Source organism: Thunnus thynnus, chromosome 6, assembly GCF_963924715.1.
Source record: "Thunnus thynnus chromosome 6, fThuThy2.1, whole genome shotgun sequence".
Lineage (NCBI taxonomy): Eukaryota > Metazoa > Chordata > Actinopteri > Scombriformes > Scombridae > Thunnus > Thunnus thynnus.
Window position 1 is genome coordinate 18,072,615 of NC_089522.1, and position 25,342 is coordinate 18,097,956.

At 39.6% G+C, this 25,342-nt stretch overlaps 3 protein-coding genes, 1 long non-coding RNA gene and 2 other non-coding genes across 10 annotated transcripts; 2 read left to right on the forward strand and 4 right to left on the reverse strand.

Annotated features, from left to right (window-relative positions):
* Positions 1-224: 224 nt before the first annotated feature.
* Positions 225-14,305, forward strand: LOC137184532 (putative helicase mov-10-B.1). Of its 3 annotated transcripts, none has more exons than XM_067592297.1 (23): positions 225-333; positions 597-699; positions 3,934-4,118; positions 5,137-5,233; positions 5,330-5,471; positions 5,602-5,848; positions 5,954-6,067; positions 6,199-6,379; positions 7,431-7,573; positions 7,669-7,845; positions 8,517-8,629; positions 8,946-9,142; positions 9,285-9,382; positions 9,534-9,631; positions 9,725-9,823; positions 10,011-10,113; positions 10,202-10,319; positions 12,613-12,804; positions 12,936-13,007; positions 13,089-13,214; positions 13,288-13,376; positions 13,520-13,632; positions 13,745-14,305. In XM_067592297.1, the coding sequence occupies exons 1-23, from the start codon at positions 311-313 to the stop codon at positions 13,804-13,806; spliced, it is 2,892 nt and encodes a 963-aa protein (XP_067448398.1). In that variant the 5' UTR covers positions 225-310; the 3' UTR covers positions 13,807-14,305. The 3 variants fall into 3 exon arrangements, with proteins under 3 accessions (XP_067448398.1, XP_067448396.1, XP_067448399.1); XM_067592295.1 differs by having other exon boundaries at positions 238-499; XM_067592298.1 differs by lacking the exons at positions 225-333; positions 597-699 and adding an exon at positions 2,768-2,841.
* Positions 14,306-15,019: 714 nt separating this feature from the next.
* fkbpl (FKBP prolyl isomerase like) lies at positions 15,020-18,307 on the forward strand. Of its 3 annotated transcripts, none has more exons than XM_067592300.1 (4): positions 15,020-15,150; positions 16,263-16,430; positions 16,540-16,838; positions 17,583-18,307. In XM_067592300.1, the coding sequence occupies exons 2-4, from the start codon at positions 16,265-16,267 to the stop codon at positions 18,246-18,248; spliced, it is 1,131 nt and encodes a 376-aa protein (XP_067448401.1). In that variant the 5' UTR covers positions 15,020-15,150; positions 16,263-16,264; the 3' UTR covers positions 18,249-18,307. The 3 variants fall into 3 exon arrangements, with proteins under 3 accessions (XP_067448401.1, XP_067448402.1, XP_067448400.1); XM_067592301.1 differs by lacking the exon at positions 15,020-15,150 and adding an exon at positions 15,157-15,286; XM_067592299.1 differs by lacking the exon at positions 15,020-15,150 and adding an exon at positions 15,313-16,099.
* Positions 16,544-20,550, reverse strand: LOC137184534 (uncharacterized). The gene is made up of 3 exons (XR_010928678.1): positions 20,280-20,550; positions 19,858-19,892; positions 16,544-16,632 (listed from the first exon to the last, which is right to left on the reverse strand). It is a non-coding gene; the product is annotated as an uncharacterized lncRNA (long non-coding RNA).
* On the reverse strand, positions 18,842-18,914 carry trnaf-gaa (transfer RNA phenylalanine (anticodon GAA)). Its single transcript has one exon. It is a non-coding gene; the product is annotated as a tRNA-Phe (tRNA).
* An 870-nt stretch (positions 20,551-21,420) lies between the features above and the next one.
* On the reverse strand, positions 21,421-23,783 carry ebp (EBP cholestenol delta-isomerase). Its single transcript, XM_067592302.1, has 5 exons — positions 23,622-23,783; positions 23,047-23,359; positions 22,902-22,938; positions 22,660-22,790; positions 21,421-21,984 (listed from the first exon to the last, which is right to left on the reverse strand). Exons 2-5 carry the CDS (start codon positions 23,357-23,359, stop codon positions 21,764-21,766), a joined length of 702 nt encoding a protein of 233 aa, XP_067448403.1. The 5' UTR covers positions 23,622-23,783; the 3' UTR covers positions 21,421-21,763.
* A 794-nt stretch (positions 23,784-24,577) lies between these two features.
* On the reverse strand, positions 24,578-24,649 carry trnah-gug (transfer RNA histidin (anticodon GUG)). The gene has a single exon. It is a non-coding gene; the product is annotated as a tRNA-His (tRNA).
* Positions 24,650-25,342: the final 693 nt, after the last annotated feature.

Sequence of the window (25,342 nt, forward strand, 5' to 3'; positions counted from 1 at the left end):
CACACACACACACACACACACACACACACATACTACAGTACAGAAAGTAAGACAGTTTTTCTTATGCAAATTTAGTGCTATTCCTGGCAGAATTTCGCGTGACCAATTGAATTATTCCCCCGATTTGTTGCCTAACTATATGTAGAAAAACAGTAAATGGAATTCCCCCCGAAATCCTCATCTCAACCAGCACGACAGTTTCTGTGCATCATCGGAGACGGTGACACACCGCCCACCTGGGCTGTCTAGGAATATAATTCGAGCCGTTTCTTGCATTTTCTCTGAGACGCGGACACACCTTCGTGTTTGGATGAGCGACATATCCATATTCAGGTGAATAACTTTGAACATACGGATTTTTAAACATGGTTAAGAAGACGTTGTACTCTCTCTGCCATGTTGGACTCGACTTTTTTGAGTTTTTGAAGGAAACTGATCGAGCTTCCATCACTGACAGAGAACGTCTCAAATACATTTACGACAATGAATTCAGGGCCAGGTAAGCTGATCATGTAGCTTTGTAGCTCTGTATGTATGACAGTTTTATAAATGTGTCCAAAATGATATGTTTCTTTGTGTGTTTGTGTGTGTTTTAGGAATGCAGGAACCAAAGATCCAAACTTTGGTTCAGTCCTTTATGCCTTGAAAGTCTCCAACAAAATAACAAGAAGAGGAGACACTATTCACTTCAACTCTTTGGTATGTGCACTTTACATCATATTTTAGCAACATGAGTCAGTTTCAGTAGTTCAAGTTTATTCATCAGTAGTTTGTAGTGTTTGAAGTATGATAAAGCAGAGCTAGTGTAAATCTTTGGCTATCATTGTCTTTTAAAGACAAGAAATTTAAAAAAACAACTTAATAATGAAAAAATATTATTAAATTAGATAAACTTAAGTATTATCACTTTATTTAAAGTCACTTTTCTCTAGCAATGGCTGTTGATTAAGTGGAAATACAAATTCATCTTTGTTATTTTCAGGTCTGAATTTGAAGCGATTTGCCTTAGCCTAATTGACACTGTTAAGGAGTCCAACTATTATGTGCCCGAGACACACCCCACCCAAACCTACCTCTAAAATAATTATCTGAAATGGTTCAATTAAAACTGACAATTAACTAATATATGGAAACACTGTCAGTTAGAGCTGATCTGTAGCTGAACTATTGTGCAACCCAACACTGCTGGTAGAACAGCAGGAAGCTTATGGCCTGCAAAGCAAGATGTGGTCTCTGCACCTGACTGACACCTTTCTATCTTTAACCTTTAACTGTTAAGAATAAAAATATCAAAATATAAAAATATGTCTTATTGTTCTACGAATTATGATGTGCGGTCCAAACAAAGAAATATAGTTTGTTGATGTTCTGGCCTTAGAGAGGGTGTTTTTTTTCCTTTTTGTAACTTTGCATTTAACTTTTGTACCAGCCTAAATAAGCCTGTAAAAGCCTAAATAATACATTCTGACCAGAGTTCCTGTTTTGCTCATCTCTGAGGTCGTCTGCTTAGTCTCTTAAAGGCTGGGAAAGGCTGACAGTAGAAATTAATTTGACTTGAATTCTAAGAACAATGATGAATAATTACTAAGGATAAAAATGCATTGCTTAGTTCGATTTGACATTTTGGGCAGGTTTAGTTCTGTTGTCTGATGTTCTTCTGATGTATTTGTGCTTGGAGTTGCAGATGATATCAGGATACAAGCTAAGGTTAAACATATCTGAATGATTTATGTACAGTATTTGTTGGATTGGCATTCAATAAGATGTTAGGGTTAGGGATCTGAAGCCGCCCTATAAAACCAGACGAGTGTCCTCATCCGACAAGAGGGTCTCCTGGAGTACTTCCTGTCTCCAGTCTATCCAGTTGTCTGGTATTCTATCGAGTCAAATCTTTGGATCTCAGTTGAAAAAATTTTCAGATTAGCTCAAGAAAAAACTTCTCTTGGGTGTCTTAAAAAGAATCATCAGGAGTCAGAGTTCTGAGCAGCAAAATGTACTTTAATGCCGGCAAAAAAGGAGAGCGGTTACAGTGTACACAAGGTTCACCAAACTCACTCTGGGGGGCTGGGATCAGCACCTCTTCTTCAACTTCTTCATACTTGACCAATTACACCATTATAATCTCTCTACATCACCTGTTGCAGACCCAAATGTCCTGTTTTTGCCCAGTCATGTCCTTTTTTTTAATAATTGTTCAGGTTTATTTTACACCATTATTTCCAATTCTTCTTCTGGCTTTATTTTTTAAAAGTTATTCTTGCCACTTTACACCCTTATTTCTCGATCCTTTCTTGAGGTTTAATACAAACACACTTACAATTTCATCCAGTGCTCTGAGTGTGATTATCTTTAACATACTTTGTGCCTATACATCAATCACAAGTTTCTGTGAGGTATACATACAATATGATAATAGTTCAGCACATTTCCACTCAACGCTTATCACCGTAACAGTAATCATTTGCATTGCATTTTTATCTTTCTTCCAGCACATCATATGTCTTGAAAAATTATACCACAATTCCTGACATGATAGTGTGGAATAATTTTCTTGTGTAAATAGTCATGACAGTGAATCATCACAGGGACAATATACAGGATAGTTAATCATTAAGAATCATGGAAATCATCATTTACACAAATCTCTCTGATATTTGTGACAGATGCTCTCAGGCACCGGCAGACTTAACTCATATGTTCTGGTCATGCCTGAGCTTGGCAGAATACTGGAGGTCTTTCTTTGATCTTCTGTCAGAGATATTGGAACTCACTCTGGACCCATCACCTCAGATCTTCGCTGTCCCTGAGGAGGGAGTTAGAATGACTGCTATACAAACTAATGTAATCTCCTTTGCCTCTTTCATTGCCTGTCATCAAATTCTCCTCTTGTGGAAAAATCGCTCACCCCCCTCAAACACTGACTTGCAGAGTCACTGTTTTTGTAAGGAGTGGGTGGTTTCACTTTCTCACACACGTAACCTTGGGTCTGAGAAAACCCCCTTTTTAATGTCTTAAGACAAACCTAGCTATTAAATTTACATATAGGCATATATCAGACAGATAGATGGGTGCAGATTAGGTACCTTTAAAAACAAGTGAGGCTACCATTATGTCTACAGGACATTCAGTAACTTGATAGTATCGTGTCTAATCTTTCGATCTCAGTTGAAAAAAGTTTCAGATCAGCTCAAGGACAAAACTTCTCTTTGATGTTCAAAAAAATAAAAGAATCATCAGGAGTCAGAGTTCTGAGCAGCAAAATGTACTTTAGTGCCGGCAAAAAAGGAGAACAATATATAGTGCACACAAGGCTCACCACATGTGTTCTGGCAAGCTGACCTTCAGCCCCCAGTTTTATATCTTTTGTCTTATATAAGGCACGCCCATTGTCCAACCTCTTCATACTAGCCAATTACACCATTATAATCTCTCTACATCACCTGTTGCAGACCAAAAATAGGTTTTTTGGGCTGAACTGGACATGCCTGGCATATCCAGTTCTATCCAGTCATGCTCTTCTATTTTTTATAACTGCACCTGGTCACTTTACACCACTATTTCCAATCCTTCTCCTGGCTATCATTTCTCCACATTCTTGCCACCCCACACCCCCATTTCTCGTTCCTTTCCCAAGGCCGCTCTTTTTAAAAAAAAAAACGAGTATACTACAAACACACTTACAATTTTATCCAGTGCACTGAGTGAGATTATTTTTAACATACTTTGTGCCCATATGTCAATCACAAGTTTCTGTGAGGTATACATTCAATATAATGATAATTCAACACACTTTTACTTAATGCTTGTTGTTATTTTAACAGTGTATTGTATTTTACCTTTCTTTCAGCACATCATAAGTCTTATAAAATTACACCACAATAGATGTATTTTCCATCCCAAGACAAGACTGACTTGAAGTGATCTTCTGCACAGGTCAGAGCTCTCTATCTGGACCAGTGGCACTCATCCAGGGACCGTCAGCCAGCGTGGACCCAGAATGGAGTGGCCAGTCCTGGGTCAGTACTGATCTTTACCTCAGCAGAAGAAGCAGTGACGGGGGTTCGAGCCAGGAGGAAATTAGCCTATAGTCTATTGATGAACAGGCTCAGGACAGACAGGTAAGAGGATCAAATAATGAGTGTCATTTTTTTGTCAGAGTGTTTGTTTTGAGTGCTGCAAGAGCAGTTTGTTTTGTTTTTTTAACATTTTTGACAAATATGAGGTTCTTCTGCCATTTCCTTTGCAATGCAATCCTCTTAAGTCCAACATGTAAAATGGTTTTTCTAGGCAACTGGAATTTGTTTTAGTGTTTCCACTAAGTTGAGTAGTTTGGCCTGGCACGGGGTGGGGGGGGAAACCAAACACAAACTAACGTTATTTTCTGATTGTTTCAAAGCGGTTACGTTCCGGAGGACAATTAAACACACCCACACACTTCCTCTGCAATGCCTGATTTGGTCTGAATACAGTCTTACTGTTAACCTTTTCCTCTGCTCTGCTCACATTCACCGTCACTTTACTGACGTTCACTCTCTTGCTTAACCACTCACTCGCTTACGCTCTGCCCTATTCCTTAAAAGGAGCTATGCAACCTGGAGTTTCCCAGGCAACGACACAGACGTTGACTCACGTTTTGAAACTGCTGCTCAGAGGCTCCCAAACACTATTGATTTCCGTATGAATGGATATTTGGCGTTAGTTTTGGCATTTAAAAAAATATTTTTTGGCCTGCCGGGGGTTCTTGTCAGTCCGTTTTTACTTTATAGATAATAAGTAATGTAAAAAGTCACATTAAAAAACAAAGTTCCTCTTTGGAGCAAGGCACACAACAACAGGGTTAATTTACTCATGTGATGTGGCAAAAAGCAGATGGGACAGAGTGAAGCGTTGGTAGGATTGTAAGCATAAACTGCAGAAGCATGGCTAACAGGTTAACAGCAGCAGTCCTCAATGTTGTGAATTATACAGCTTCTTTTCAAACATTTACTTTTCATTAACCTGTGTCACTGGCCTTGCATTCACTCTGCTGCTTGTATTTCTCTGCACATATAAAACAAGAATATAATTGAAAGGATTAGACTTGAATCTGTGATTTAATGACTGTAACACAGAGTATCACTACCTTTGCACTCACAGGGCTCAGTTCATCTCTGACAAACGTGGTGTCAGGATCACATCTAACCCTCAGTTTGAGGACGGGAAACTTTGCTTGTGTGTGGAAAATACATATGAGGTATTGATGTTATTTATAGAGGTATTTATGGTTGTGGTATAAATGCTCCAAGCTCCACTGCATTGATCTGTTTTTGATTTTTTTTTTTTTTAACAGTACGTGGTAAATCTGACTGTGGAAAACACGGGAACAGAACCTGTGTATTTCACCTACTACACCCCACTGCACTGGCTCAAATACTTCACTCTAAACGATGAGCGCAAAGTGACCAAGACAAACCCTCTCACTCTAAACCCAGGTGATGCAAATATCAAATTAAGTTTTCTATTATTTGAATGTGTGATGTGATATTTTGCTCCACTGAGAGATAATACTGGGTACAATAAAGCTCTATGAATATACAAAACATTGTTATGTTCTGTTCTCAGGTGATGGCTATGAAATCCAGGTTCGATTCCACTGCAGTTTGGTTGGTTTCTATCCAGCCACACTGGCCTTTGAGTTTCAACCAGACCTGCACTCCACTCCATTCCACATCGTGCGCTTTATTGAGGCTCAATGTATGACCTCCTTAGGACTGGAGCTGGCACCTGTAGCCCCTTACAAACCCCGCTCCCTTCCTGTCTTTATCCCTGAAACTTGTTGCACGATTGTGGACGGGCAGCCACCTGAAGGGTATCAAAGTTTACTCAATACACTGTTGAATATAAAAGGTTTGTAAAATGAATGTTGTCTCATTGTGATGCATCCAACTTTTTTCATTTTGTCTTCTCTTACCAGGCTCTCTGTGATGCACCTAAAAAATGAAGTTACGCTAAGAGCGTACAAAATACCACCATATATGTACCAGCTCATCCAGTCACTGAAGAAGTGTACTCCTTACTCTGATAGAAGGTAAAGTCACTTCAGTTTTTAAGTCTTTTCCAGCTACACTGTTGGTCAGTAGTGATATATAACAGTCCAGTTTCTGTTCCACGATACATACGCTGCCGTACAATTTGTTTCCTCTCATTTTCTCTGCTTAGAATTGCCAAGTTACGATGTCCCTTAAGCTGGGAGAACTACTCAGAGAAGTTCCAGCTGCTGCTGTATCTGGAGGAGCTTCAGATGGAGGTGGACATCGGGAGATACAACATCCCCAACAATGACAGAGAACACGCCTGCATGGTCAGAGATCGGATCAACAAGAAACTTCTCATTCTGGAGGTCGCTCATTCACTCACTCACATAATCTGTCTTTCCTTCACTTTGCTTCTTGCACAATTTTAAAATGCTCTACACCTGTGAGGAAAGCATTGGTGATTGTTGATTTAAACCAGAGCTTTAGGATTAATTTAAAGGGGACATATCCTGCTTTTTGTGATTTTCTGTTATTTTTCTACTGTCATGATGTTAGATATTTATGTTAAACACGGTCAAAGTTCTAAAACTTGAGGTGAATGTATGTAAAAATGCTCTCTGAAAGTCAAAAGCAAGGGCTTTAACCTTCTCTGATTGCTCTGTTTGCAATGTTACTTCTACTTCCTCCTTGTGATGACATCAGATTGTTTTCACATGCCCACAAACAGCCACCCGTTCCCTAGCTTTTGTTGCTAAGGTTGTTCCATTGATTGTTCGTGTTGTCCACTCCCATATTTCAGATTGGATTTCAGCTCAAACATGTACAGATTTGTTTGAGAAGTTTACATTTCAAGTAAGGAACAAGGAAAAGACGTGAAATCTGACTACTATTGTTTGTTAATGAAGCCTCTGAGGCTGCCGGCCAGCCAAGGGGCAGCTTCTGAAAGCTGGCGAATCAGAACAGAGTGGGCTCATCGGGAGGGGGGCCTTAAAGAGACAGGAGCTAAAACAGCCTGTTTCAGACAGAGGCTGAACTGAAGGGCTCCATAAAGGGCCAATATAAGATTGATAAGAAATGTTTGAACTGTAAATCATGCAAAGATATTCCTGTAGAGACCCAGAATAAAAATATAGACCTGGTAATGTGCATGATACGTCCTCTTTAAAGGCCACTCTGATATCCACAAGTGGTTCTGTTCACCTGGTCAGTTTTAGGGAAGGTCGGACATCATTTAAAAGGGCTGTCACTGTCCATTACACATTAATATCAATAAATACACAATTTTTAAAGTTTATTACATTACAGTACTTGTCCAACAACTGAAGTCTGATATACACTGTATTAAAATTATTTAGATTAACACTGCCGATATATTCACCTGGATTGTCACTGACATAGATCTTGTTCACCTGTCAGGTACCTGGTGTGTCTGAGAACCGTCCATCTGTGCTACGAGGCGATCAGCTGCTTGTGTATCCCGCAGGAGAGACAGGGGTGAAGTACCGCGGCTACGTCCACAGTGTGCAGCTGGACAGCATCAAACTGGGCTTCGGCGCAGAGTAAGATCAAGACAACAAAGTGACATTTTTTGACGACATAAATGGTCATTCTTAGTATCAGCAATTCATATCATGTTGTGTGAATTTGTTTGCAGATTGCTGGATCACTTTGTAGATGGGATGAAGTTCAATGTTGAGTTCACTGTCAGCCGCCTGACTCTGCGTCTTCAGCACAGAGCAGCAGAGCTGGCAGCTACATACAGACTGGGAGAGGTGTTGTTCCCTGCTGCACCCACATCCTCCTCTCAGCCATCTGAACTTCCCAAACTGAGGTTAGACATGCTACAACACACAATATACTGTGTATATATCTGTAATTTACTCTGACCCTCCCTCCCTCTTCATATGAATGAATAATATAAGACAGTGATTGAGCTGCACATATGATAACGCTGCACTACTGAGGCTGGAAATATGTTTCTCTGAAGATACAGGTAAATGTCTCTGTAGGTAGATGTAGAGAAGGATGTTAAGGATAACTGCAGCTTGGAGAAGCTTGACGAGGAGCCGCAGTGCACAAATCCCAACAACACGTCATGTTGATCTGACCATGAAGCAAGCTGATTGGCTGATTGAACTCATGGCGGGAGGCAAATTTGAAATAGAAAAGAAAAATATAGAAATATTTTACTCAAAATCCCTACAAATGCAGGGAGGAATAATGAAAAATGGTAATAGCAGAAAATACTGCAGTATTTGATTTATGTTCAATCAAAACTTAAGGATAAAAATATTTACATACCATAGTACTGTGTTAAATATATGATTCATGAAGGCATTTTAAAGGAGTTTCTCATAATCTCATTACTTCTATAAATAAGCTTTTTTGTTGTAACAGCAGTGGTCCAAGCTTGAGTTAACTGATGAGTATATGATTCTCTGTGCATATAAACATACCTGCTGCCTCAGCTCCGACATCATATCTCTGTTCCTTTGTCTATAGGCTGTTTGACTCTCAGCTGAAGAAAAACCCGGAGCAGTTTCAAGCTGTGCAACACATTGTAGCTGGCTCATCCAAACCTGCTCCTTATCTGGTGTTTGGCCCTCCTGGCACAGGTACATCATGTACCAGCATGCTACTTTCTCTTTGTCCTTATTAGATGCACTGTTTAAGCGATTTAGGTTTGACCATTTATTGTTTCAACTGCTCACAAAACCAGAAAACAAAACAAAAAAACTTCTTGGCTCACAAAATCTCTCCTTACAGAACCAAACCTTTACATTGAACGACTTAATTTAAAATAGAAGTCAGTACAGATTCATGTACCATGTAAAATAAACCTAAATAAATCAATTTGTCTTGTAGAAATCGAATGACAAAGTCTCTTTTCAGCACAACTCACTTGACTTTACTCTGATGATGTCTGTTAAGGAAAAACGGCCACTTTGGTGGAAGCCATCAAGCAGATAGAGAAGACTCAGACCTCCTGCCACATCCTGGCCTGCGCTCCCTCCAACAGCGCTGCTGATCTGCTCTGCGAGAAGATTCTGGACCACGTGGACAAGCACAAAGTGTACCGCATGTACGCCAGCAGCCGGGACCCAAAATGTGTCCCTGAACAATTAAAAGTCAGTGTCAGGCACTCATGTATTCCATGTGATTATGATTGATTGATGCTTGGATGTGAAGCATTTCTGCTTTATTATTTACTACTAAGCCTTTTTAGCCTCATTTAGGTTTTTTTACACGGACATTGTGGTACTTTCACAGGCATGCTCTAACCTGGTAGGGGAGTGTTACGTTTATCCTGCTAAAGAGGAGCTGATGGAGTACGAGATCCTGGTTATGACCCAGTTTACTGCTGGAAGGTAGTGAATGACCCTCACAATGCTCACATGCATGACAACTGCACTTTCACTTTTGCATACTACAGTATTTGTATCTTGTTTATACAACTCTACAAATGAATTTCTGTGGGACTAAGTTTGCTGACATGTATGTTCTCTCTGATCTCTGCAGGCTGGTCACAGGAAACATTCCCACAGGACATTTCACTCACGTGTTTGTGGATGAGGCGGGACACGCTGTGGAGCCTGAATGTTTAATCCCGCTGGCAGGTGAAGAACACCAACAACAATGTTTTTTCTGTAATTGTATTGAACCTGCTTTGTGTGTTGGTTGATTTTTTCTTTGTTATTTGTGCAACAAAGGGCTGCTTCATGCAGAGTCTGGTCAGGTTGTTCTAGCTGGGGACCCCAAGCAGCTCAGACCTATTCTCAGATCACCTTTTGCGCTGAAATACGGCATGGGTAGGTACAGACACACTCAACTCAACTCAACTTCGCTGTAGTTTTGATGAATGAAGATACGTAATTCTGCAATGCAGTTCTTGTTTAGACTTAAACTTAAAAACATAGCCTTGCCCCACTTATGTTTGCAGTATATGATGTTGTTTGACTAGTTTTTAGAGGTTAAAAAAAGCTCTGCTGTCTGCAGGAGTGTCCCTCTTGGAGCGGATGATGAATGACTTCACTCTGTACCAGAAGGAAGAGGGTGTGTTCAACAAGCGCTTTGTCACCAAACTGCTGCGCAACTACAGGTGTGGTAGATACGGTTATAGGTCACTCCTTAAAAGGTATGATGTGTTTGATTTTCCTGGACACATCATTTCTGTTTGTCCTCGTGAGGTCCCATCCTGCCATTCTGAAGATTCCCAACGAGCTCTTCTATGATGGAGAGCTCCAGGTCTGTGCAAATGAATTTTTACGCAACTCCTACTGCAGATGGGAATACCTCCCGAAGAAGGTAAGGATTCTTCTTTTAGCACACACATACAGTGCATTGCATGTGCAGAAACTGATCATGTAGAAATCACAACATGAAAAGTAATTTTAAATATACCTACACCTACAAGACTTTATTACTGTATGTCTGTGTTATTCAAAATATAATGAAGCCATATCAAGATTCAAACTACTACTTTTAGGTGCTGTTTTCTCCTTTTTGATAAAGATTAAAGTCCATATAAAGGAAAATTGAATCTGAATTGTGGAATTAGACCGTTAAACTGTTTTTCACCATTTCTGTGTTCCCAGTTTTGTTGGATGTGCCTAAAATGGCTGCACCGTGACAAAGAGGCGTTACTAGCATGTAAACTCTCTGGGCATATAGAAAGGTCTACACTTAACTATGAGATATTCTAGGTTAGCAGAGCCGTGCTTCTCGATAATGGCATTGTCCGTGCACCAAGATTTGTTAACATAAATGCATAGTCCCCCATGCCCTTCTGGTCTTACCGGAGTCACTAACTATTGTGTCCGCCCTGAGGATATAGCAGGCCGGTAGCTCAATGGCAAATCTGTCTGCAAGTGGTTCCAGGCTGCAGTGCAAACTTTAGGGAAGGACAGTAAGAGGGTGTCATTTGAGTGCAAACAATAAGTGAGATATAACCTCAAAGGTAAGAAGGGAGCAGACCAAGTGATAGGGAACATCTTGTACTTGTTGAATAATTGTTGAATAATACTTTGATGAAAAATAGACCTGAAGAGTCTCCACAGGCTCCAGTTGATGCTTACTTGAATGTATGAAGTTTATTGAACAAAAAAATCTGGCATCAGAGAAGCCTTTGGCACAGTGTATACATGGATACAGTCGCACCAAAAACTTAGCACAAGCAGGAAAACAATCACTTCTTGTAGAGTTGCTCAGGTCACATTACCAGGGAGGGGAGAAACAGAGACACGTAATTACAGAATGAACTCTCATTGGAAAACAATGTGGGAAGCTGTTGTTACCCATCCAAGGTTACCACCTTATCTCCCATCCTGGCGCCATGAACATAAAACATCTCTTGTATGAGACCTTGGAGGCCAGAGTGACTCCCTGTAGATTAAGTCATCATGTCAAGGCTTTGATTAGCACATTCTTTTGAAACGATGTAGCTCATAATATGAACATTTCCATAAATTGAACATTGAACATCTCTCTCTCACAAATGAGCATTTATTTTCTCTCACTTCAAGGATGGACTTATAAATAAATATGTGCCAGTGAGTAAGTCTGCACAAGGCCAACAAAGGCCACTGAACTATGGCATATAGGGTGCAATAGTGAGTGAGAGCTTTGTAGCTTGTAACAAACCTCAGAGCACTGTGTTACACAGTATCCAGCCAATGCAAGCATTGGGCAGGGGCATGCATGTACAGCAGATCACCACAGTCAAGCAAGGGAAGAAATGTAACCTCATCCAGTTTTTTCCATGCAATATAGGAAAAGCAGGATTTGTTTCTAAAATAAAAACCTAGCTTAAGCTTCAGTTTGTTTACTAGGTTTTCAATATGAAGTTTAAAAGTTAAATGATCATCAATTAAAATACCTAGATACTTTTGCTGTGACACTAATTCGATCTGACTGCCCTGCAAGGTTACAGTGTTAGGAAGAGAAGCTAAAGCCTTCCTGGCATTAGAAAACAGCAGCAATTTAGTTTTTGTAGCATTTAATGCAAGTTTCAGATAAAACAACCATGACAACCTACAATACCAAAGGCAAGAGTAAGGGTGGCACCAAAGCAGTATCATCGGCATAAAAATGAAATTGTGCATTAGGAACATTTTGACCTAGGTTGTTAACATAGATAGTAAACAAAAGTGGACCCAAAACAGAACCTTGGGGGACCCCTGACGTAACATGTAGTACATTGGAGGAAGGTGCCATCAAATTTAACACATTATCTCCTTTCAGAGAGGTAATTTTCAAACCTGCCAACAGCCTGTGTAGACAACCCAATATTGAGCAGCCATTGCTTCAGGATAAGGTGGTCAGGCCTTTGAAAGATCGATAAAGATCAATAAGAGCAGCACGTGTTTTTTCTTGTGATCTGGTGACTCAATTATATCGTTAACAATCTTTGAGGATGCTGTGATGCTACTGTGTTGTTTCCTGAAGCCAGACTAGTACAATGAACTCCTTTAGTTGATTAGTTGTTAAAGCTCTGCATGTCTCTAATATATAAACTGCTCAAAATAATTTCTCTAAAGAATATATAAGCAATCAAAAACATTTTCTTTCAAATATAAAATACATCTCACATGTCTCTCAGGACTTCCCAGTGATTTTCCATGGGGTGACAGGCATCGATGAGCGTGAGGCCAGCAGCCCTTCATTCTTCAACAGAGCAGAGGTGGAGGTGCTGATGGATTATGTGAAGAAACTGTTGGAGACACAAGCAAAGAAGGGCCTGGCTACCGTCAAGCCCCGAGACATAGGCATCATCGCCCCCTACCGGAAACAGGTCAGAATGAACCTCCATCCGCAGAATACAACAATTCAGCTTCTTGTTTTACAAATGAAAACACTTTGAAGTGGAAAAATGTATTTATATCTAGATTAAAAGTTGGAGCTGTTTTTTCTGGTGTCACATAGGTGCAGAAAATCCGTAAGGCCCTGGAAAAAGTTGGGAAAGACCTCAAACGTACGGACATGGATGACCTGAAGGTGACCAAATATTTCACACTGAAGTAATGTGAAACACACAATAGAAGCTGTGTCCTAAGTGTGTATTCATGTGTTTGTCAGGTTGGTTCGTTGGAGGAGTTCCAAGGTCAGGAGAGGAGAGTGATATTGGTGTCTACAGTTCGGAGCAGCCGTGACTACGCAGAGATAGACAAACAGTTCAACCTCGGCTTTGTCAAGAATGAGAAGGTATACGTTGCAAAACACAGACACTGTACATACACACAAAGTATTATTCTGACACTCTTATTTCCTTGGCCAGAGGTTCAACGTGGCTGTGACTCGAGCTAAAGCCCTTCTGATTGTGGTGGGAAACCCCAGAGTGCTGAACGCAGATCCTATCTGGGCCCGGTACGCGCCACATTGCTACTTCTGATTTCTGCAATCACTGCATGCATATATTAATTAGCATTTTAATATAAAGTCCCTCTTAATCTAATGCCATAATGTATCTTTCTCTCACTCACATTTTCCCCCTTTCTGCTCGTCTGCAGGTTCATCCAGTACTGTAGAGATGAGGGAGGCTACACTGGATTTATACATGCAGAGGAAGAAGAAGACATGGTGGCGAGACTTGCTGCCCTCTGCATCCAGATTGTGCCTGAAGGTGACACATGCATATCTTTATTTTCACTAGTATCCCCCTCACAATGAGCTTTTTGAACAGATGTTAAAGTTTGTCCACCTTGCTTTCCTCCCTGTGACTCTTTTCTCCCCAGTGGAGACTGCAGAGAGTGTCGTCCAGCAGCACCTGGACCCCGAGTGGAGGAATGACCTGTGAGGAAAAGAAGAACTCCTGTCCTGAACACTTGAAGGAACTGATTATGCTCTACATTTGGTGTATGTCACCACTCAATACTTGAAGCAGAGGTTCATGAAGCGGTTTCATTCACATTTGTACTCAAATTCCCCTAAAAGGGCTCAACGGCACCTTTCCATCTGGAAGACAGCCTTTATTCAGAAAATAACAATAACCAATTACACATGAAAATATCTTCTTAATGTCAGTTTATCTTTTTAAAACTTAACCAAAGACCATGAAGGACAGGGAGTTGATTCATGTTCAGACAGTTTGTCTTGGGCTACCTCAGCAAGCTGCACTTTTCAAACTGTTTTACTTGACATAGCTGCAAATGCTACTGTTGTTCAGCTCAGATCACTCATTGAATCATGTAGTTTTATGATAATGTATTGATCCAGCTACACAGCAGGTTCCATCTATGTATAGTGTACACTCTATTTTTGAATCACCCTTTTTAATCATATTTACCAAATTAAAAATATAAGTGTTTGGTATTTTCTGAATGAAAAATAAAAGCTCTTTTAAAAACAAGAAATTGAAAAGTTTCTTCTATCAGATCATCAAAGCCAAAGCTGGAAATAGTCTGGATCATTTAGCACTTGTTGGTTTTAGTCTTCAGTGGGCTCTGGGCTTTGGTTTTCTGTTAAATGGCAAAAATACAATTTTATTTTAATATCGAAGGGAAATATATGTGAACTAATTCTTGCCTGGAAAAACACAAATGTTAGACATAGTGATATACTTTGGAAGTGTCAGTAATTTCAAGTAAACACTTATATTATTTACAATAAATGAAGCATCACTTATATGTTCCTTCATCCCTGTTTGCTAATGGAGAAGTTAGATTATTATGTCAGATTATGAATTTAATTGCATCAAACGCATTTGCAAGACTAACAATATTGCAAAAACAAAAAGCTACCATGTGTTTGTAGGGAAAAATGTAGAATCTAAGCAAAACGTAAAGATTACTTAGTATTTCAAAAATACTTTATTAACACATTTGTCTCAAGTCTTCAACACGTCCCACTCCTGCTACTACCGTAGCAACATCCACCTGGCCATTCTTGTTCTATTTATTTTTTTTATATCTATCTATCTATCCACCCCTCCATCCATCGCTACATAATATAAAATCATGTGCTTTGAACCTCCGGTACAGTGGGTGGCGGTAATGCGTCTTCAAGATGGCTGCCACCCGCCAATAAACAGGAGGGAGAAAAAAAGCGAAGAAGAAGTTCGGAAGTGCTGAGTGTTTGTTTATGTTCTGACCACCCGGCGGTTTGGGACACCCAGTATTTAATATCGCACTTATTGATTTAGGTGAGATAGACGACTTCAAGTTACGCATAGCACTTATGTAGAATAATGAAATATAACTCAGTGTTTTGAGAGGTATCTGATGCTATCCAGCGCTAGTTTTGTTATTGTTAAACGGTGTTTTTGTTAGCAATATGAGGTAATTCATTTGGAGAATTAGCTTTACTGTCCGCTGTAGCATAGTCAAACTGATACTAGAGAAACCTGCCCCACTGTTAGATGTACTGCAGTTAAATTTCCCTGTCTGGTCGACACATTGCTCTGAAATTATAACGCTAGCTTGTAATGTTTAGTTACACGGTTGTAGGTTGACACTGCTACCAGGCTCAGCTATCTCCTCTGGTTACGTTTAGGTGTGGACTGTATATCTCATCATGGTTAAAGTCAAAACGTTATTTTGTCATATTGACGATCTAAAATTCAAGTGTCTCAGCTTGTGGTCAGAAAGTTAAGATTCTGGCGCTGCTGAAAACCAGACGTTTCTTTGTTTACATATTTTTATTGCTGTGATCGGGAAGCATGTCTTTATTAGGCAGGTTAAATATTGATACTTGTTGACATGCACAAACATAGTTATTGTGGCATGTTTTACTGCATATTGTATACAAACAAACTGATAAAAGGAGAAAGAAAAGAGAAACCCACTTCTCCCCTCTAATTATGTTGAGTGCTATTTACCACTAAATAGAAGGCACTTATCCTAGCATGTGTATTAGGACTAGTGGTGTTGTTGAGTGTATAGTTTCTTTCCAGAAGAGACAAAAAGATAATAGTTTATCAAATTCTTAAAGCTTCGGTATCAAAGCATGTCTGATTTTTTTTTTCCAGGTGTAAGGTACTGGTCATGTCTGCAAGCCACTGCTTTAAGTGCTCCAGCTGTGTCTGAGAATGTGCTTAAGCTTTGATTATCCCAAAGAAGACATTTTAGTCTCAGTCCCAAACACAAAACAAGGTTGTATTTTAGTCTCCAGAAACACTCCCTGGAACCATGTTTATTTATGACTTTCACATGTCACTGTATGAAAACTAATATGTATTGTCATGTTCATTAAAACATGTCTGAAGAGTAGATATGCTCATCTTTTATTCATGTTTTGATATTTTTATGACCCCAGCAATGGATCCCGTTCACCCTCTAGAACAACTGCGTGGTAATAGTGATCATGACGGCATTGATGTCACCTCCTGGGTGTCAGTGTGTCCCAGAGGCCTCTGGAAGGTCCAGCAAAAGTGGACACGCAAAGGGAGTCAACAGACTGTTTCTAATAGTGCAGATGATGCATGTATGATGCTTTTCTGATATTACTTTATTCCTCAATATACAGTAAATTTCCAGTCTGTATTTTTATACTTAGTATATATGTAATCATAATATCTCATTGTCTCTTCTAGCACGGTCATCCAGTTACTGTCCAAGGATGGGCTCACTGTGTCGTGTCCGGGTGAGGCTGAAGGCTGACGTGGATGAAGCAGAGAGTTCAGTATCTGAAAAAGGAGACGAGAAGCTGTCAGATCAACCTGACAAGTTAGTTACTGACCTTACAGAAGCAGTGGCCGCAGCCTTTCCTAGGTGTCATGACTCTGTGCTGCAGGTCCCGCTGGGTGATTGGACAACACTGAGGCTGGGGGAGGGTCAGTGCGATATCACAGAAGCATGTGTGGAAGGGATGAGAGCTGGAGAAAAATGTGAGGTAAGAGTGTGAAGAGCACATCCTGGGCAGCATGTCAATATTGTCGTATGTCAACTTTTGATGATATGATTGTGATGTGTTGTCATTTTACAAAATTCTTTGCAAATTCACAAAATCAGTAATTATGGTTTTTATTGTACATGTGTGAAAAACACATCTGATGTAATACATTACAGGTGGAAAGAATTTCATCACACTGAACATTAATTTGATTATTTAATGTGATGTTTTCATTATTGTGACATACAGTATATTGATACTGATAAACATTCTTATCCATATACTGATGTTTATTTTAGCCTTTCGCCCAGCGCTAATCCATATAAGACAGTTAATACATTTACAAAAATCCCCTCTTACATTGATTTTATCTTTTCAGTATACTTCTTTCTTTCATAATCAGCCTTGACACTGAACAGGCTCCACAACAGAAAGCAAATATTTCATGTGAGGATGTTAATCTGAGAGAGAATATCAAATGTGGTGGTGAGGAGTAAATGCCTGAAAAGAAACCTCAGTAGAAGATTGGGTACCATTTTGCCGGTGCTCTCTAGCAATAAAGATCAATGGGTAACAGCCATTTCTCTTGGAAGCTGTTTAAGTAATCTGTTTTTTATTTACCTTGATAAAAGCATAAACTAAATGCTCAAACAACTGAATATACATAACATTTTTGTCCATTTTTTTGAAGAATGTGAAAATGAAAATGTACAGCAGGTCTAATTATTGTGTTTTGCTACTCAGATTCTACTTTCTCCTGTGGGAAATGGACCAGATGTCTCAATTAACCAGCCTGCAGAGGAAAAACTGCCTTTATGCGCCACCATTGAACTCCAAGTGTTCACACCAGGCAGGGAATCCTGGGAGATGTCTCCTGCTGAAAAATGGGAGTGGGTGAAGTCACACAAAGAGAGGGGTGGAGTGAGATTCAGGAGTGGGGATGTATGGGGGGCTGCAGACAGCTACAGCCGGGCCCTTAAACTCCTCATCACGCTCCATGGTCGTGTCAGAGAGGCAGAGAATAAAGGACAAGAAGCGGAGGAACAAAAAGACACAAACACCAGTGATGAAACACAGCACCTTCCTTCAGCTAATGAATTCAAAACCATCAAAGCAGAGCTCCACTCAAACCTGTCCTTGTGCCAGCTCAAACTGAACCAACCAGAGCAGGCAAAGGCCAGCGCTGCCAAGGCCACACAGCTGGAACCTGCTGGGGCTAAAGCTTGGTACCGGCTGGGCCAGGCCTGCCAGATGTTGAATGAGCTGGAGGAAGCCAGGCAGGCATTTAGGGAATTGCTGAAGCTCCAGCCAGAGTCAGCCTCTGCTTTGAAGGCACTTAAACACATAGCAAGTAGAGAGAAAGAGACAAACGCACAGTTGGGACTGAGACTTAGCAAAATGTTTAGCTAGGACTAAATGTTATGTGTCAAGTATCAAATATTATCAATAAAACTGTATGCTCATTTTCACGATTTCCCCTTTTTCTTCCAATTCTATGATGTTTTCAAGGAGTCATATTACCACAATTACATATATACTTTTCAGTATCAAATGCCACCTATGAAGTAGTTAAATTGTGTTTCTCAGCTTTGGTGAAATGGTAGCATAAATCCACAGGTATTAAAACTTTAGATGACTAAAAATGAAGGTTGAAAAAATAGAAAAAAGATAAATAAAAATAAAGAATCTAAGTGTGAAAGGTGGCATTGGTACAGGCATTGAGAAACTGTGGCAGTATTCATGAACATGTTTGTGTGTGAGTTGACTGAATATAATTTCAAAGTAAAAAAAACACGTGGAAAGTTTATTTTGGAGCAATGAATGTAATCAGATAGGACTAAAATCACAATGGGATTGAAAACATGAAAATAAACCCACAAATGAGCGACGCAAATGTATTTCTTCCAGTCGACCACAAGGTGTCAGGCTTTAGTAGTCAACCTCATACAGTCAGTGGTCTATCACCATTGTGCACAAGTGCGTTGTGAAGTGTCGAGGCAAAATGCCGAAACCCGGGATCGAACCAGGGACCTTTAGATCTTCAGTCTAACGCTCTCCCAACTGAGCTATTTCGGCGAGATATCGGTCGAAGATATCGGTCTCATTATATAGCTGGTGGCGCGATATCGTGTCTGATGGGAACACAACGCGTTTGAAATCTATGCAAAAATTTCATGCTTATAGTATATATACTGAATATATGAAATTAGCGTCCCCCTGCATATTTTTGTTGTTTAAAGCTATATTAGACCACGTACTTGTGTATAAACGGTGGTTCGTTAGACTTTTTTATTGACTTCATTTCAATCCAGAGAAGACGTTTCACTCCTCTCCTCGTTTAGTTTAATTTCAATTTGAATGAAATGAGTGGGAAAAATAGCAGCCTGATAAAAATCGAAAATCCCATATTGGAAAACGGTTGAGACTATTGAGACAGAGAAGAACGGACCTCTGATGGCCAAGAGTAACATAATATACCTTGTTTGTAGTGAACTGTGTAAAAACATGATCAGTGGTAACGGATCCGTCAGAATGATTCCCCTCAGATTAAACATACAATTTGCTAATTAACAAATAGCATATCAACTAGAAAATGCATTTCCTGCAGAAAGTCTATGGTGAATACTGACAGCTGAAATAAATCGCAAAGCACTGCTGAAAATGCTCCAGACTTGTTCAGCACCCTCATCTGTACAACTTTGCTAAATTTGGTTACCGTGGAATATTACTTAAGAAATATATATATTTCTTACGTGAGTGAACCTCTCTCTTAGCTAGTCACGACAACTAAATGAACAACCAAATACAATATGCTTTTCAATGGTAATACATATTGCAGCGCATTACACAACTTATTACAAAGCGATCAGACAATGACTTACATTTAACTTTAGATGAAATTTTAACTTCTTTACGTTACTTATCCAATAAGACTGCAAAACTTTAACTAACTTATAGCCTGGATTTGAAAATTACTGTAATGATGGGGAAATCAAAGCAGGAAAAAAAAAAAACTTACCCTACTGATCCGCGGCACTCTGGGGGAACCTGAACCTGAAATAGAGACCGGTTGTGCTGTCAAATGGTGCTGTTTCAAACTAATGTTAGCAGTTAGCCTTAAGATTAGCCGTTAGCCTATATGCTACTGGCTACATTCCTATGAGCAGCTAACGTAACGTTAACAGATAGTAAGATGCGGATGAAAAGCAAGTTGTGGGCAACATTGGTTGTAACATCACTAATAACAAACACAGAGTTGTTTATTCATTATTAATTCTAACTAACGTAGCTAGTTAAGTAAGCTAGCCCGGCTAAAAAGCTAGCCGTTGCCGATATAATATTATTAGCAAGCTTAAATGGGAAGTCAAAACCTTCTGAAATCATGTTAAGAGGCATAAAACCACTTTAAATACTGTTTTGCCACAACATTGTTCGCCTTACCGTTATAAAAAAATTTCCAGGGCTGGAAGAAAAGCCGCCAACCGTCTCCTGCTTTTCCTTGGTCTGTTCTGATACAACTGAACAAAAGGAAAAAGAAAAAAAATCGCGCGCTCGTTTCCGAGTTTCTCGAGTCAGTTGTTATCTGGGAGCAGTTAACTAGTATGGTGGTGTTTCACTAACGGCCACAAGGTGGGGCTATTTCTGCCATACAATATGCCGTGCACATTGTCATGGAGAGCAAGTTTTATTTTATTAAAGACAACAGAATTGTAGAAATATCATGTTATAATATTACAGTAGCGCCCCCTATGGTTAAAATTGTATCAAATGTTACACACCTGTGCAGTGGGGCTGTATGTACAACATTCCCAAATTTAGTTGCAATAAAATTTAGCATTGAAGAGTTATGGTCTGTAAAATGCACCAGGCCACACCTTTAAAAGTTTGGTAACCAATTACAGACAAATGGTGAGTGATACCCAAAAATGAACTCATAAGTTTTATTTAGGGTCATCTAAATATGGCATGTACCAAGTTTGGTGAAGATTAGATGAAATATGTGCTAACAGAAGCAAAAAAATGTGTTCCAAAATTTTTTATAGGCAAAATGGGCGTGGCCTGTCAGTCAAATTGGCATTGTCCAAGAGGCAAGTTGAGCCAAAACGTAAAACACGTGATAAATGACCACATGGTGGCGCTATTGGTATTTTAATGTTTAGGATTTCCACATGGGACATTGATATCGACTTTCAAACATTCCTACCCTACATTTCCATATTTTAATATTAAAAATATACATAAAATCACTGGAATATGCTAGGAAGAAGGAAAATAACAGCATAAATGTCCTTAAAGTGCTGAACATTTTGGTGTTTGAATGGTTTCTGTCACTGAAAGTATGTAGAAGTAGTTAGCGATTGAAAACGTATAGAAGAACAAATTAAAATTTGAAGAACAAACTTGATTGGATTATAGCTACAGCTTATACTACAGTGAATCTTGACAGTAGTTTTGTGAACAACAAACACTAATACCTCAACCAGATACTTAGATCTCAGTTCCAGGTGAGAGAGAGGCACCTGATTTAGTGTTCAGTCCTATTATGAGTTTGTGTAAAAATATAAATAAAATGAACATAGTGTTGAGAAAACAGATTTATTTTGGTCCTTTGTCTGAGGCTCTTCAAAGTCAGAAAACATTCAAAACATGTTTGTCTTATGAACAGAGAACAAATTGCACTTATTGGATATTCGAATTTAAAAGGCAGGCACTTAATTCAACAGGTACAAAATGACACACCATACAGCATTTCCAACTTTAAAAAATGAAACATTTTATTTGCATTATGAAATCGTTTCTGAACACTGCTGTTGAATAGTACAGTGTATTAGTGTATAAGTGTATGCCCTCTTCAGTTGCATTGTCCCTTGTATCTCCTGTAGTCAGTATCCTAGAGTCCCACAGTCAGTTCTTCCTCTGGCTCCTCAGTTCCTCTTAGACTTGTGTGACTTTGTGTTGTCTGTGTGCATCTGAGCTGCCGACAGCTGTTTCCACGCGTCCACAATGAGCATCAGTGGTATGACGATCCACAGCACATTCATGAACACAAAGTAGAACCAGAAGTAGATCGGGTGTCCCAGCTCACTGTGAGCGTAGCCATCTCTGTGCTCTGTGTAGAAGTAAAGCACTGCTCCGTACAGCTGACCTGGAATGAGATTATATAATAAGGCTTAACATATAGAGATAAAGAGAACATATGGAGTTCTTTATGCTTTCTCATCCGCAGGAAACCCCCAAGAACCAGACTCTGGCCCGTGGCTGTGGGGACATCCTTCTCCAGCTGTCACTGTTGTTTGTTGTTGCCAGTCATGTATCTGTTGTTGTTGTTGTTGTTGTTGTTCTGCTTCTCGCCCCCCCCCCCCCTTCTCTTTCATTCTCTCTCAATCCAACCAGTCAAAGCAGATGGGCGCCCACCTAGAGCTGGATTCTGCTTGAGGTTTATTCCCATTAAAGGGGGAGTTTTTCCTTACCGCTGTCGCCAAGTGCTTGCTCACAGAGGAATTGTTGGGTCTGCTATATACATAAAATTGAATTGAATTGAATTGAATATAGACATGATTAACAGCAATTTATTGGATTCTGAGAAGTTGTGGAGATGGACCCACTTTTTATGAATAACTGTAGGTTTTAATGTAACTACTGTTTTACTGTGAAGTCAAGTGATGCTAGTAGAACTGCTTGGATATTGACAATTTATCTGTCAGACTAAAGACGGATTAACCCCAGTGTGGCCAGTAACTCATCCATACTAGAATCATTTCCCTTTAGAGTTTAACAGAATCATAAAGTGACCAATTTTGTAGTAATTGCACCTTCTTACCTAATGAAATAATGAGTTGCAGAACAAATCTGTAGGGCTTGTTAGTCAAGAAGGCAAACACAGTCCAAAAGCTGAATGGTCCCCATAACAATGCAGTGACAGTCTCCATACACACAGTGAAGTTATCCGCTCTGCATAGAAAAGAAATATGCATGGTACAATTAGTCACAGCTTTGTTTTTTTGCAACACTTTTGCAACACTTAAACATAATACATAAACATATGTGCAATGATGAACTCACATTACATATCGACTATCTCCTTTGGAATATTCTTTCCCTGTGAGAGAGAAATATGAAATATATTGATAAAACAAGCACTTCCAGCATACAGAATGACAATTTAATAACATTTTTCTAAAAACATGTTGTTCTTGTTTGTACTCACACAATTGTGAGAGGAAGCTCTGGTCCCCTGGAATAATATCATAATACAGCGAGAACCAGCCCTCAATGACGCTATGGATAAAACCACAAACGGCAAACCAGCACACAGCCAGACGCCTCCATGTCCCCAGCCTGCCCGTGGCCCCTTTCCGGCCGGTGATCAGCCAGGTGACGAGTAGAAACACCCCAGACACGGAAAACAGGAACACCAGGATCTCTGACATAGATCGATCATTAGCAACATAGGTAGGAATCAAAAGGTCTCGTGGCCAGTAGGGGTGAAGAACTCCAGTTGCTGAAGCAGTGTCCATCATCTGTTTAAGAAAGGATGGTCAGCACTCTTAACAACACATTCACAACAGGCCTAAGTTACAGTTTAATTAGAACAATTAGATATACTCAAGACAGTATGAATAAGACAATTTAATGGCTGCCTGTCTGTGCACTCCCTGGACTGTGCTGAAATTCATTAGGTATTTGTCATATATTTAGGTAAGTTAGTTTATTTGAGGATCTCAATAATAGGCAAAAGCTTCTTTTTATGCATAATGCTATAAGTGTGTCTTTTCTCCTTACCAGTGATGTTATCAAAAGGTGAGTCCAGCTGCAAAGAGTTTAACCTTTGTATAGAATAAAGAGTATTAAATAAATGCAAAAATATTAGAGATCAAAGTGTTCGTTGCTGTCTGACTATATGCTATGTTGATCAATGAGATGAACTCAAACGCGGAACTCACTAGAGCACAGGGAGGGTACTTAAGATTGCAATGACCAATCAGACAACTGTATGCATAGAGCCAGCGCCACATGCGATCTGCTGGCTTGTTGATTGGCTCCTCTTCTCGGAACATGATCGTCGTCGTTGGCAACCACCAATGAAAATGTGTCTTCTATATCATTACTTTGAATGACCGTCCCCAGCATGCATTCACGGTCCCCAATCATAAAACGTTTCACCAGTTGGTGAAGGGTGAATTGGGGCACTTTATGTGAAGATATTGAATTTAAAAATGTATGTTTTTACAAACAACTATTTCTAATAATTAAGTCTTTCATTTTCACGTGGCTCTGGGAGACAAAGGACACACTACATGAAGATTCAAGAGTTTTTATTGTCACATGCACAGCAACACAGTATATGTGGGGAAATGGTCTCAGACTTTTGGACCCTACTTCTGGTAAAAAATATAATATGCTTAGAAATAATGAGTGGTGTATTTAGGTACTCTTTTAAGAGATTATTATGTGCAGATCTTAAGTACAGCGGGCCCATGAGATAATGAGATACGACAGACACATATGGCTAAATTATATTAATGAAGAAATGTCCAAACAGACTGTTAAATGAATCAGTGAACTGAAATACAAACCTAACTTACTGATGGGAACTATCATACATTTTTTTAGAGTTAACTGTTTAGAACGTGTTCATTAACATTTACACAAAGTACATTTTCGATGTAATAATACCTACTGTCAGAAAAAAAAGGGAAAAAAGTGTCCTCCCAAGCCGTGTCAGGGATTTTATTCCCTGCCGTGACCCGGATTCGAACCGGGGTTGCTGCGGCCACAACGCAGAGTACTAACCACTATACGATCACGGCGAGCTACTGGGAGTCATGCTGCAAATACTGGCGGGAGGCTTTATAAACCAGTCTGGAGTATGAACTCATCTTTCACACTGGTAGAAGTATGTCTGCGAAAAGCAGTCGACCATCAACTAGGTCCATATCCAACAAAAATACGTTTGGATGATAGTAGACGAACGGTTATCATCCGCCGTTGTCACATTGACTGCAGTGACGTTAATGGTCATTTTTAAAATGGAGGGCATCTTCGTCGTTTTCCAAACCTTGTCTTTGGTCAAATAACTGGCGATTATTAGGCAGGTTTCTGACTACACGTAACTTTGATGTATTTGTAACATTAACCCTTACGTTAGCTAACGTCCAGTTGCACGAAAAGTTTAACGATTTAAATGTTTAAATAATTTAAATTAAAATATTAACTATTTTGGAATGACATCCATGTCTGGTTATCTTTGAAAATTGGTTGTGTCTCAGTATTTATTATTTTTTGATAATAATTTGACTGGTTATGAGTTCATAAAAAAGTTGGCAATATCGTGCTACTGTACAGTAATTGAAGTAGAGTTAGCTGGTCCACCTTAAAGGTCGGTCCACCTTAAAGGTCAGTCCACCTTAAGTGAGCCTGATCAGGTTCCATTCGTTCCAGTGAACAGCTAATTTATGCTCCTCTATATATAAACCAGGCAAACCCCTAGACTGCAGACCCTG